The 13,790-nt window shown below is 40.0% G+C and overlaps 1 protein-coding gene across 2 annotated transcripts in view; it reads right to left on the reverse strand.

The window, feature by feature from the left end:
• Window positions 1-350: 350 nt before the first annotated feature.
• MCF2 (MCF.2 cell line derived transforming sequence) overlaps window positions 351-13,790 on the reverse strand; it is a 64,256-nt gene continuing 50,816 nt past the window's right edge. The window contains exons 18-30 of one of the 2 annotated variants that reach the window (XR_012788403.1): window positions 13,670-13,739; window positions 12,655-12,747; window positions 10,765-10,857; window positions 10,352-10,477; window positions 9,594-9,815; window positions 7,716-7,808; window positions 7,303-7,381; window positions 7,151-7,214; window positions 5,881-5,987; window positions 4,898-5,010; window positions 4,645-4,744; window positions 3,676-3,776; window positions 351-914 (exon numbers count right to left, since the gene is read on the reverse strand). Coding sequence is in view for 1 of the 2 variants with exons in the window: in XM_075573249.1 (XP_075429364.1) it covers window positions 874-914; window positions 3,676-3,776; window positions 4,632-4,744; window positions 4,898-5,010; window positions 5,881-5,987; window positions 7,151-7,214; window positions 7,303-7,381; window positions 7,716-7,808; window positions 9,594-9,815; window positions 10,352-10,477; window positions 10,765-10,857; window positions 12,655-12,747; window positions 13,670-13,739 (1,315 nt within the window). In the remaining variant the exon portion in view is untranslated. Of the gene's footprint in view, window positions 915-3,675; window positions 3,777-4,631; window positions 4,745-4,897; window positions 5,011-5,880; window positions 5,988-7,150; window positions 7,215-7,302; window positions 7,382-7,715; window positions 7,809-9,593; window positions 9,816-10,351; window positions 10,478-10,764; window positions 10,858-12,654; window positions 12,748-13,669; window positions 13,740-13,790 lie in introns of both variants that reach the window. The other variant, XM_075573249.1, reaches the window with a different exon arrangement.

Genomic DNA, 13,790 nt, shown 5'->3' on the forward strand with positions numbered 1-13,790 from the left:
GCACACCTATTTGATAGTCTTTAATACAAATCGCCATGTATACTTCTTAGGCAGTTACTGACAAAATTAAATTAAATGCACTTGTAAACTACAAGATTACAATTATGGCACACACTTTAGTATTACAATTCATTTAAATCACTTCTAGCACTAGAGAACGTAATGTAAACTTCCAACACTTCTCTCTCTTTTTATGTTTTTTTCCTTATTTTTATTCGTTGAGTGCTTGCTCACAACTAGAATGTAAGTAGGTTAACTCTAAGTTACCAAATCTTCCATTACAATGAACATTAACTTAAACATGCCCATAAATAGAAAAACATGGATTGAAATGGCAAAGAAAGACTGATGAAGACTTTTATTGCAATGCTTCACATTACACCAGAAAATGCAGGTAGTAGCAATATCTTTACAAATGTTCAAAGTCATCCAGCGTCTCGCCGAAATTCAGTTCATATAAACGTGGCCAAATTCAAACCACCCGACCATGAGGCTTCTCATCGACAAGTATACACAGTCTTGATGATTCAAGTATGAATGTTTTACTCGCAAACAGTAAAACAGATATTCGAACTGGAGTGAACCATCTGGAATGTCAATACGTATATTTACATCTATTTAAAAACATTTCATTATCCAAGATGAAAAAAAAATGAATGCCATGAAATATGGAAAATATGAAGCCGTCCGATGTGTCCCTCTTATAAAATGACGTTAAAAGTGTCCCATGAGGTTATGAAAAATGTCGGGATCTGCTCTATGAAAGATTGCCACAGATGGTTTAATTGGGTGACATTTAATGGAAACAGCTTCTCTGAATTCAATGTCCAAAGGTTCTCTTTGGAAAGTTCTTTGTCAGCTCCGCACGTCCTTCTAAGGAGAACTTAGTTTCCTTGTGTTACACAGTTCAGTATCTAGAAGAGTAATCAAGAACAGTAATAAGGTATTATTTCCTTGCACAACATCTTCCCAGAATGCCCTTTTGATTATGACTATGGTTGTGGATATTATAGTTCTGACCATTCTTCCTCTCATTTCATCTTCTAGTAGAAGCAGGGTTGGCCAACTCCAGTCCTCAAGGGCCACCACCTGGACAAGTTTTTAGGATATCCCTGCTTCGGCACAGGTAACTCAATCAATGGCTGACACATTATGACTGAGCCACCTGGGCGGATTTAGGGATAACCTGAAAACTTGACCGGTTGGTGGCCCTTGAGGACTGCAGATGGCCACCCTGTAGTAGTGCATGTAATTAATGTAATTAGTATGCATGTGTATCGTCAAATTGTCACTGAGCTAGACATTTATACAGTAAATATCAATGTGGGTACTAGCGTTTCTCCCATTTGTTAATATGTGGATTACTGCTTGATCTACTGAAGTAATAAAAAGCAGTTGAACTGAGCAAATATTCTACAAAAAATGGCAAAGCACTGGTAATTAAACGGTTCCTTAGGACTAGCAGTAGGGCGATTCCGAAACTTGAGTTAATATTTTGATCATTGGTGCCAAGGATACTGAAAAGTCATGGTCAGCACTAGAAAGTAAACAGCACGTCCAGATATACATATAACATTGTATGTACATAGTAATTTATTTGCAGTTGTTCACTATCTCTAATCTTTTCAAAGCTCATGATAAATGAGATTTTTTAGAGAAGGGAGTCCATATTAACTGTAAATGTTCTGTAGTTTACTCAGGGCTAGTTGCACTGCTAAACAATAACATACTATGCTTTCCTCTGCATAGTCTCTGCTATATTCCAAAAATAAACATCTCAAATAATTTTTAAGGTTAGAGTTTCCGTAGCTATAGTATATTGCATTATATGAATTTTATGAACGTTTGTATTGAAAAGTTTTCGTAAAGCATTTGCAACCGGCTGTGTCCAACAGGTTGCTGAATTATTGAATACAAGAAGGCTGCAAAGAGAACCACAACGTTGTAAAAATGGCAAAGATCCTCCCTCCCACTCCCTTTATCACTTCTCCCCTACCCCGCTCCTGCTTTAGCCAGAAATATCAGAGCAATAAGATATGTGTGATAATATGCTTTGGCATACCGAAACCCAAAGCAATCTTATCTTTCAAAGTACTGATTGTATTATTAGTCTTTCGGGGGAAGAGGCAACAATTGTGTAGATTGATTTACAGTGCAAGTAAGCCCTTGAAAGCAATACTTTCTATACACGTGCAGTCTTGAGAAATAGATGTTTCCAGAGTCATTGTATGTGATGTGTTGGGTTTTAGTGGAGCGATATATTCTACATATGCAAAGCGTTATCCAATTGTTTGAAGCAGGAATATAGTATAATGGTGTACAACACTTGAAAAATGAGAGACAGAGAAAGTAATCCCTTTGAAGTTGGAGCACCCCTTTAAAAGCTGCAGACCAAGCAATATCCTACATGTGTTTGTTTTTAATAAATCAGTTCTGTACTATGAGAACATACTTGTAGCATTAAAAAAAAAAATGACATTTTTAACATATTATAATGCAACAAGTCTTTTTTGTTTCTATAGCAATAATTTACAACGTCACATCCCCTTCCTCTTCTGATACAGAATACTCTTCTGCAGTCATTTAATGAACCCGCAAGATAAATCTTTGCCGATCGATTACAGGAGAACGGATCAATCGGTAACATAGCTAATTACTTATCATTGTGTGGATTGTATTAATGAACATAGAAAAGCTGGGGGGGGGGGGTAATCAAATTTAAAAACAATTGGCAGCTTGGACTGCTGTTTTAAAACAATAGATGCTGTAATTATTACTGGATCCACTAATTAAACAATATTTGGTGTTTGTGGGTGTGTTATATTGTTGACATTGTATAACATCCCGGGGGTAGGGAATAAGGAGATAATAGCAATGGTACACAAAAACAATGAATAACAATAAGAAGATGCTAAAACAAAGAGGAGGTGGAGGGGGCAGGCAATCTCACTGCTGGTATGACAATAGGGTCCATACTCGATCTGCTAACTTTTAAAACAGCAGGGACACCCGCGCTCTCCAACACAACCTCCCCAGGGACACAGGGGCAGCTTCACGTAACCCCTACGCGTTTCGCACGTACTATAGTGCTTCGTCAGGAGGTCCTCTGTTTTAGTATCTTCTTATTGTTATTCAGTGTTTTTGTGTACCATTGCTATTATCCCCTTATTGCCTACCCCCGGGGTTTTAATAAAGTACTTGCCACTCAGTGCACCATTCTGCCTGCTGTTTTCTCTTATCTGTGCGCTCCCTTCCAGGAGCTCACATTTTCAGGGGGTGTGGAGTCCCCTTAAGGCAGACGGCAGCAAGAGGGCTAATATTCCTTTAAGACAGCACCAGCGCGGAGTGACTCTTCTGTTTCCTATTGTATAACATCCCTTTTAATAGCTCATTAATTAAAATATAATCTTGTTCAATGTACAGAAAAACAAGTACATACACAAAACGAAAGAAAATAATCCAGGTAGAGCAAAGTTTCCATTCGTTATTGTGTATATCATAATATAGTGGTGGAAACATAATGGCTTTTGAAGTGGATGAACCCAGCAACAACCAATGTTAGCCCATTGTAACCATATGGAAGTCAATTCAACTCCTGGCCTTCAGCCATTAGTTTCTATGTTGTCTGAGGCAAAGACCCGCAAACCACTATGTAGACGGCAGGACTTTTTGTACCTGATATTTTGGCTGTCCGGATCCTGCATTCACCAATGATAATCTGCAAGTTGTTCCCATGAATCCAGCCTTCCTTTTTTCGGTTTAAATTCTTAACCAGCCTTTAATCATACAAACACAAGCTTTAGCTACACGACGTGAATATTACCAGTCACACTGCCCTCCACATCCTGGGAGGATTCATCAGGAGTCCGATGATAAATGATCTATCCCAAGATTTGTAATTATTGAAGCGTAAATGTGCCGGAGGTTGTCCTCTCTAGAGGATGGAGATGCAAAAATAGAATTGGGCAACCATAATGATTACTGCTACTAAGGTCTGAAGTTGTTCCTAATGATCTCTTATTCCAAATCACTTGGGGGCTTATTCTAGGTCTGCCAAAGCGGACAATCTGGCCATTTTCGGTTGAAATTCCCTATTGACTTCAATGGGAAATTTGGGTCAAAAATGGCCCGATCGTCCGCTTTGGTGGATATACAGATGTAGTAACAGTTACTGTCCCCAGCACTGCGGACTAACAAGCAAAAAGCTGCAGTGCTGAGGACAGCGTCTCATGCTTCTGAATAGGACACCCCCGCAGCGTTTATCCTTCAGTGGCGAGACCACCGCGGTCACGTGACGGCGACACCGAAGATGTTAAGTCTTGCTACATATGTAGAATAAGCCCCCAATAGAGTTTTTTTTTTTTTTACCAGAACACGAACGGCTACTTTAACAAGAATATGAAATAATTAGGTTGCTTCTGTATTGTTGGACCTTTAAAAACAGAAGATACAATAATTCCCAACAAAAGGAAAATTCTCATGAGAACAGCGGGGCTCTGAAATCCAATAACGCAAAAGGTAGAATAACGTCCCCCTTACTCAAGTTAATTTTGTGTACTAATACATTGCATCTTAAGAAATCAATATAAATGAATTAAAAGGTTAAACAAAAAAAAAATAATAAAACCTACCACTGTCCCTCACCATCTTCGTGCAAAAGCTCAATCACATCGCCATTTTTCACCAGTAAATCATCAGAGCCCCTTTTCTTGCAATCGGCCAGTGCTTTGTATTTACCCGGAGACTGCAAAAAATGTGCAACAACAATATAGGGCGTATTAATACGTTGTCTTTCATCAGTGCACGTTTTATTAGCTACTGGTGATACTGGGTGTACTCATTGTCCATTCAAAACCATATGCCTACATGTATATTCAGTAATTACTCGAGTACTAACCAGCTGGAGCATGTCTTCCTCTTCGGTGTCCGAACAAGGACAGGAGTAGTGACTACTCGACCAGCCTTCGAATCCTTCACAGATTTCTACAGATTGTGACATACCAGGCCAACCTGTATTCATAGAATAGTATATAATATAATATAGAATATGAAGTATATGAACATCTCAGAACAGAGACAATAATTCTACAGATGTAGCAGACTTCCTTGTTTCTGCTAATACCACATATAACACTGAATGTGTTTGTCTTTATATAGCACCCACAGTGGACTCAGCGCTTAACATATTCTACATAATACCGTGTACCCCAAAACTGGAACAATCTACCGGAGACTCTCACAGCCGCCACCAGTCTAAGTTCTTTCAAAACTAAAGCGGTCTCACATTTTAATCTGGTCTGTAACTGTTACATACGCCTATCATATATATTATCTCTAACTGTGCATGCTATGTCTTGTATATAATGTATACCCTGCTCACCTATGTAACTGTATTTGTAACCATGTATTATTTATCATCTTAACTCTGTGCCCAGGACATACTTGAAAACGAGAGGTAACTATCAATGTAATACTTCCTGGTAACACATTTTATAAATAAATAATAAATAACACAGCAGCAGGAGCAATAAAATATTCCCATATCTGTATGTACTTAACAGTTTAATATCCCCGCCACATGATCTAAAGAGAATGTTTAGTTTGGTCCAGTATTGTGACATGCGTGTTGTCACACAGTGTAGAGTTGCAATTAGACTAATGATCAAGGCTAACTTTTCCCGTCATTGAGATGGAAACACGACTGTTCAACATGATAATTACACGCACCGGCTTCCAAATGTAATAATTGGGTTCCAGAACAAGTTATTAGATTTGCCTCGGAGAGATAACTTGCAAAGGTCCATAGATGTAACAGTGTGATCAGCGGTTTTGAAACCGGATCTTAATCTGCTACCTGTGTGCTATGAAAGTCACACATACCTCTGTGAGGTTTGTGCTGAGGCGAGAGATTCAAAGTTTCCAGCAAAACAGGACTGGTGTTTTCAGAATCGTTTTCTTCAGAACTTACGGACGTTCTCGGCTGCTTTCTACAAAACACATTAATTATTTTTTTATATGTAAAAGCTAAATATCACTCACAGCAGCAATAATATGATTACAATGAAGAAATCAAACCCGAAAACATATCTGGAGTAGGAATTCCAGTCACAAATGTGTTAACATCTGTACACCTGTATTACAGTATATAGTAGCTATTAATAACAACCTATAATATATGCTCCTGACGTCACACAGTAAAGCACAGCCTCATCTCTTCACACAAGGGAACTCTCATACAATAAAAGCCATGTTTTTAAAAAAAATGAATTCAAAAACAAACACGCTCTTTAATAACAAAACACAGGTAATTTAAAGTAAAAAATGTATTACTGTATTTGGGAGCTGTGGATTAACCCTTTTGTGCTATGGCACCTTCTGATTTAAGCGATGGGGCCCATTACCTTCTGACACAGGAGGTTACCTTATGGTCTATTACCTTGAACTTGTTCTGGTGCCAGAAGGTATCTTTGGCATAACTATCTAGAGAAAATATGGGTCTTGGTGTGATGTTTACTAAATGGTGCTAAGCAATAGAGCATTTTATGGCCCATTAAAGTGAACGGGATGTAACGTGTTTTATGGCTTAGAACCACTTGCTGAATATATCCAATGCTGTCTTGGTAGCTTGGTTCACAATTAGCAATGTGTTGATATATCTGGAACTGGGCAAACTATTTGCCAAAGTTCAAATCCGCTGCAAAAATGCAGTTTCCTCGCAAGTTCAACTTTTTGCGAAAAAAGTCTGGTTCCCCCGGACCTAACTATATGGGGAGGGGAGGGGACGAGGGGGGAAAAGGGGGAGGGGAAAGGGGGAGGGGAAAGGGGGCGGGAAAAGGGGGAGGGGAAAGGGGGAGGGGAAAGGGGGCGGGGAAAGGGGGAGGGGAAAAGGGGGAGGGGAGGGCAAAGAATTCCAAGATGGTTATCTACCACCCCAAACACTCCTTTACACATGTGGAGAGACATGCGAGATAGCTGGGATATATGCTAATTTACTTTACATATCCAAATTACCTCTGAAATGCTAAACCTCAACAATGAAATCACTGTCGACAAAGCGGTTTGCGGAAAGGCCACCACAGATTACAGATTATAATACCAGTTATGTGTTGGGCAGAATGTTGCTTTAAACCAACGGGTACAAATCACTTACCCCCCAGTCATCTGTGGTGACAGCAGAAGCGGATCTGAGAACGGATTCTGTTGCTGCTTCCCAACTGCAAAATGATACACACGTGTTTAGCATTCATAGACTCACACTGTCTTTCTTACGCAAGTGCCACAATGAAGGGGTTGTCGGTATACCTTTCATAAGTTCCCGCTGCTTGGTTAAAATCTTTCTGATTTCATTTAACCAGGCTATCTTCTGCTCTGCTGTCTGAGCCTGAAAAATAGGCATACTTACTAATATTGTTTATGTATGTTCCTCTTCAAGTTCACCCCATTATTTTTCCTGTACAAGATGATTCAACACTAGAACAAACTGAAGCCCATATTCAATATGGTAAGAAGTCAGGTAATGCACAGTTAACCATGTAATAACTTCAATTTAATGCATGAGCTCCTCACTATTCTACTTGTCACCATATTGAATTGGATGTGAAAATCACAGACCAATATGCACCTAACAGCTTGTAATAGAAAACACAGCAAAAATGCTGTGTTTCCGGGGCTTTTTAGGACAACATGATGAAAAAAAAACATCAGGAAGAACAAACCTGTACAACGTAAACCTCTTCTCGTCCACTATACCAAATTTCAAACTTGCGATTATCTCCTTTCACATTTTCGGTGATGCCCACAGCGTTCATCTACCAAGAAACAGAGTATGATATATACTTTGTGATCTTTGTAATAAGTCAAAGATTACCCTCTTCCCTGACATATAGCAGAACTAGTAAAGTTGAACTCCCAGCCAGGATAAAAGTTTCCTGTTACCATCAAGGGGGTATTTCTATATATACCGGCGTGCCCATTTGGGCGCTTTCCGAACCCCCCCAAAAACCCCATTGACCATATAGCCACTTTGGAGTAGAGTGAATGATCTCCACCAGAGTAAACCCGGCTGCCGGGCCAACGCCAGGATTGGAAATTACAATTTAAGGAGTGGTTTCTTATTTATTTGTTGCGAATAACAGTTGTTAAAGTAACTGTACTTCATTATTATGTATCTGTATCAGGCAGCAGTAAAGGATGAAGGCTCACAGGGGCTCAGTCTTGAGTGAAACCAGATTAAAAATCCTGATGGATTTCTTAGCCTCCGCCACTGCTATGTAAGCCGTTTTCATCTCTCTCTGGCAGTGTGCTGCTTGGAACTTTCTGCATATGTGTACTTTACAGCAGCTCGCAGGCCTTAAATGTCCCTTGGAAGTCTGTGAAATTATATACTACAAGTAACTGGATGCGAAGTACCCACTATTTGGATCAATAGGGCAGATTGCCCATATACAGACGCCGAGTACCTGAGGCCTTTACCAGAGGTAGCAGCGGCTGCCAAAGCTGCAGGGATTGCCGCTATCTTGTGACGCCTGGTGGGGCTCCCCAAGAGCTGCTCCCCTCTGCACAGGACAAGCGTGCTAAGGGTTAATATTTGCTTGTACTTGGTGGAACATCAACTCCACCCACTGGAATGTTAATGAGCCAGGAGGACAAAGAACTTTGTATTCGCAGCTGCATTCAATCTGAACCCCTTCAGTGTACATCTGCGTTGCCCCAAAGGCAGACAGCCTTTGGCACAGCCAAAAGGCAGCCAAAGGGTGTGAGTCATTTTCTGATTGTTGGTGATGTTAAAACTTCTCTATTTCAGTTTGAAACTCACCAGCCTTTTATCCCCTGTACCCTATTATCCAACTCTATCTGTCCATGAAATGTCCGTGAAATGACTGTATAACCTCTGTTCTTTTAATGTAACCATGTATTGTTATAACTCTGTGCCCAGGACATACTTGAAACTGAGAGGTAACTCTCTATGTATTACTTCCTGGTAACACCTTTTATAAATAAATAAATCCCTCTGCTCCCAGCCCTGATAGACGATCTTGCTGATTGATGATCAGATGAAGTATATCCAATACAGCTTCTACAACGATTTAAGGTACTGTACTACGGACTGCTTTTTCTTTATTAAGAAGAAAACGAACCAAGCATCCCAACAAAAGGGACTTAATATATTTGTTGTTGTAATGAAGCCAATGGGACGATAGTAACCAGCGCCGTCTTTGCGCGCCATTACTCGTCTCTAGGTTTGACAGATAATGGCACAATTACGGAATGTAGGAGTTTCAAACGAAGGTACTGGTGAGTGCTTAGATCAGGGGCGGCCAACTCCAGTCCTCAAGGGCCGCCAACAAGTTGGGTTTTTAGAATAACCCTGCTTCAGCACAGACGGCTCAATCGGTGGCTTAATCAAAGACAGCACAGGTGGCTCTTCAGCACAGGTAACTCAATCAGTGGCTCACTCTTTGATTGAGCCACCTGCGCTGAAGCAGGGATACCTTAAAATCTGACCTGCTGGTGGCCCATGAGGACTGGAGATGCCCATCCCTGGCTTATATAGTCAACAGGTAAATTTAGTTGAATGTATGAAGTTCCCCTACCTTTAAAATGTGCTTGAAGCTGTATGAAGGAGTTTTATCCCGTCTGTCCCCATGCTCCTCTCTTTTCTTGCAGAAAACAAGAGCCCTTTCATATAGGAAGAGGTGTCTCTGCATCGGCTTGAAGCGAGCGAGCTCTTTCATTTTCGTGGGGCCCTTTTTGTGTGTGATCCATACACTGAAAGAGCCCTGCATTAATATCCGCCCCAGATCATTTATATCCCCCTATAAAAAAAATGGCAACACAGATTATCACTTGAAAATAAATGCGTTGCTGTGTGATCATATATACTTGCCTTTTAATTAAGCAATGTACAAATGTGCTATGCTTCTAAATGGTGTTGTTACAAGGATATAAAGGTGATTGACATATTAATTGTCAAAAAATTCAAATTCGTTGTGCAAATTACTTTTTTTTCCGCATTTGTTAAGATTTGCAAATTCATCAGAGTTCAGAAAAAATTGCCACAAGGGTTTGTTTCAATTTAAATGCATCCACTATATATATATATATATATATATATATATATATATTTTTTTCACTATACAGTACTTGCAATTTTCCTAAAATACCCACTAATTGAAATGTTGACAAATTTGTCAATATTGAGTAACCATCAATAATAATATATTTGTTTTGCTAACAATGGTCATGCATTAAAGATAATATAACAACCATTTGATCAGATGTTCTGTGTTCTATTAGTTAAATATTCATATTAGATGGGAAGTTTAAATAAAAGAGTAATGCCCATACTTACATTATATCCTGTAATAGCAATCTGATGCATTGAGTCATTTACTGATTTTAATAAATCTAACATAGAAACCAGAGCTTCTTGTATTTCCTGAATTCCATCACAGTTAATGCTGTACTTTAGTAACTCCTGTTAAAAATAAGTAATTTAATATTAATAAACAATATACAAGTGCACCCATTTTAAAACTCACGTAGCTACCTAAGGAACCCAGAAAATAGACATTTTCTGCCAATTTTAAAGTAACGGATACATTTTTGCAAGTGTTAGCAATAGCATTTAGAAAATGTTTTTATAAAGATTTAGAAGTAGAATTATGTATCAGAATAATATTTATCACAGCATTACATTCTTGTGAGTAAACACACCATGTACAAAACAACAGACATTGGCTAGAGCAGGTATATCTATTTTACCTTCAACAACAACTGGTATTTTGTTAGACGTTGTACTGGTTTGAGTAAATATGAATCCAACCCAAGTTTGTGCTCCAATTTTCTTTGGCATTCCTGCAACACAGAAAGAGGTGGAGGAAATAAAGATGGGTACCTAAAAAAACCTCTATAAAGCTGCAGACCAAGCAATATCCTACATGTGTTTTTTTTTTTAATAAATCAGTTCTGTACTATGAGAAAATACTTGTAGCATTTAAAAAAAACCTCTGAATTACATTTTTAATGTATTATAATGCAGCAAGCATTTTTTGTTTATATAGCAACCATTTACAAAGTCACATCCCCTTCCTCTTCTGAAACAGGCTCCGACACACCCCTTTTTGAGCCCTGCCCTCTCTCTAGCAGTGCACCAATTGTATCTTGTGACTGCCTGGTCACATGATCTTCCCCACAGAACTTTGCATCTAATTCTTATTTGGCTACTTTGTGTCTTGTAGGGGGGAGGTAGGGTTAAGGGAAGTACCTTGTGGTTCCGTTGGACCCAAGGGAACGGGCCTGAGGAAAGGGTTGTTACCCTGAATCGTTGCCCCTCTTACCCTCTCCCATTGTCTTATTCTATGTTTATTTTTTGCAGTTTTTCCTTTAGTGTTTTTTCCCCCACTCCCCTTCCCCGTGTCTCTCCCCCCTACTCTTGTGCTTTTTAAGATCCATATATTCTGCATTTATAGTCGTGTAGCATTTCCATATTTGTGTGATAACTATTGTTCTATTATTACCGCTATTACATTTTTGGCTTATTCCGTGACTCTTTCGTTTTATCTATTAATCAGTGTGTGCCTTTTTTGGTTTTTATGTGTTACAGCTTAGCATCACTTATTAAAAATCATACCATCACTCTTGTTATGGTCTGTTCGGATGGAATTTTCCACAGAATGTTATCACTCCATCACCCTTTGAATTGGTTGTAGCATACAAAATAATTGATACACTGTCTGCAAATGATGGCAATAAACTGTGATAAAATATAATGTGTATCATTTTGCATTGATTCATGCCCCTTTCTGCCAGATGAGCTTGCAACACATTGTGGTTAAATGAACGGCAGCATGTCTCTTCCATTGGTTTACGTCACAGTTATTTCTGCAATAGATGTTTTCCACGCATTCAACAAAAATGAATGACAGTATTTACAGATGTTACTAGATCCACGGGGGGGGGGGGGAGCAAAACGCTGCGGCCCCAGGGACAGTAACAGCCGTGGATGCCTGCGGGAGGGGGTCCGTTCTAACGATTGGAACACCCAACAGAGAATGTTTTGCTGCCGGCAGAATCCTGAGGTTCCAGACTGCAAGTTCCTGCAATTTTCCAGCTGGCAAGTTCAGCAATTGTTACGTCTGTGGAACTCTTTCAATAGATTGCTTTGTAAATTTGTAGTTTTTTTTTTAGCACAGTAATGATAAAAACATATTAATGATGACATGTTGAAAAGTTCAACAAGAGTAACGAGCATAGCCAGTCACGGCTTTCCATCGGCATATATTTATCACACATAACTAGGTTTTCACCGATTTATTTATATGTTGAAACCCATAGCCCGGGAGGTTCGCAACTACAGTCCTCAAGATCCCCTCAACAAGTCAAGTTTTCAGAAAATACCTGCTTCAGCACTGGTGGCTCAATCGGCCCCTGCATCAGCACTAGTGGCTCAATCAGTGGCTCAGTATTTGACTGAACCACCTGTGCTGAAGCTGGACTGTCTGCATAACCTGACCTGTTGGGGAGTGGGTGACTGGAGTTGAGAACCCCTGGCATAGCCTTTTGATGATCTGTGTGAATACTGTGCACAATAAAAGCATACACCTGTGCTGCACTGCATGAGCTATGGTTAATGTTCTGTAGCTGCAGTTATACCTGAAAAAATGCACTGTCTGAAAACTGCCTCCAGAGAGAATCTGACCGCGGTTTATTCTGACAATACTGCTCATACATCTGAAAATCTTCTCTCTGGAAATCAAAGGCACAAAGTCAAATGCTAGAATTATAGACTTGAAATGGGAGTGGTTTTTTTTGTTAACAAAACATAAACAATGGAGAACATGTTTTTATCTACCCTACTCATGCCCCTGCTCATCTCCTGCACTCTGCCCATAACTGTCTCCTTTCCTCCCCTTTCACCTCCACTGCTCTCTCTCGCCTTAAACCCTTTTCCCTCACTGCCCCTTACCTGTGGATCTCCCTCACACTATAAATACGCCAAGCACCCACTCTCCCCACCTTTAAGACAAACCTTAAAACTCATCTCTTAAATGAAACATTCCTATAGTCTATACTAGGGCAGCGCAAACTTTTGGCGCTGCGCCCCCCTGCCTGCTCCCCTTCGCTTTGTCACCCCCTCGGCGGCGTCAAATCACGTGACCCCGTTACCATGGAAACGGTCGTGTGACGTTACTCTGCTTGACACCGCGGCGTCATTTGCCATGGCGACATGTCACGCCGAGTCTAAACCCCGGTAAGTTTGTTGCAGAGGCCTCACGCGATCCCCCGGCATATAATTTTAATGCCTCAGGGAAGAGCGCGGGGTCCCTGCAAGCGTCCGCGCCCCCCCAAAAAAATCCTGCATCCCCACTTTGTGCACCGCTGGCCTATACTAATGGCTACTATCCCACATAGTCATAGTCGCTCCTACCAACCATTGTGGCCAAGCACTGCCATCTACTGCACTTATTCCCTCACCTCCGTCTCTGTAACTCTCCCAATATTCCACTTATTAATTGCAAGTTCTCCGGGGCAGGGATTTTCTTTCCGATTGTCTGATTTTGTTGCACCTATTATATTATTATTATTATAATTCCCCGTACTGTATTGTCTCTTTGTAAAGCACCAAGTTCACTGTAGGCACTTTATAAATAAAGATATACATACATACCCTTTCTAGGAAACAAAAGCCAACTTTTTCTGGTGCTCCAATGCAGCCTTCAAGGTTTAGTAGAAAAACTCTGTGTAAAGACAAAACATGAGCCTACTGTTTGTAACTTCAGAATTATATG

The sequence above is a fragment of the Ascaphus truei genome, chromosome 16, assembly GCF_040206685.1.
Source record: "Ascaphus truei isolate aAscTru1 chromosome 16, aAscTru1.hap1, whole genome shotgun sequence".
NCBI classification, from domain to species: domain Eukaryota; kingdom Metazoa; phylum Chordata; class Amphibia; order Anura; family Ascaphidae; genus Ascaphus; species Ascaphus truei.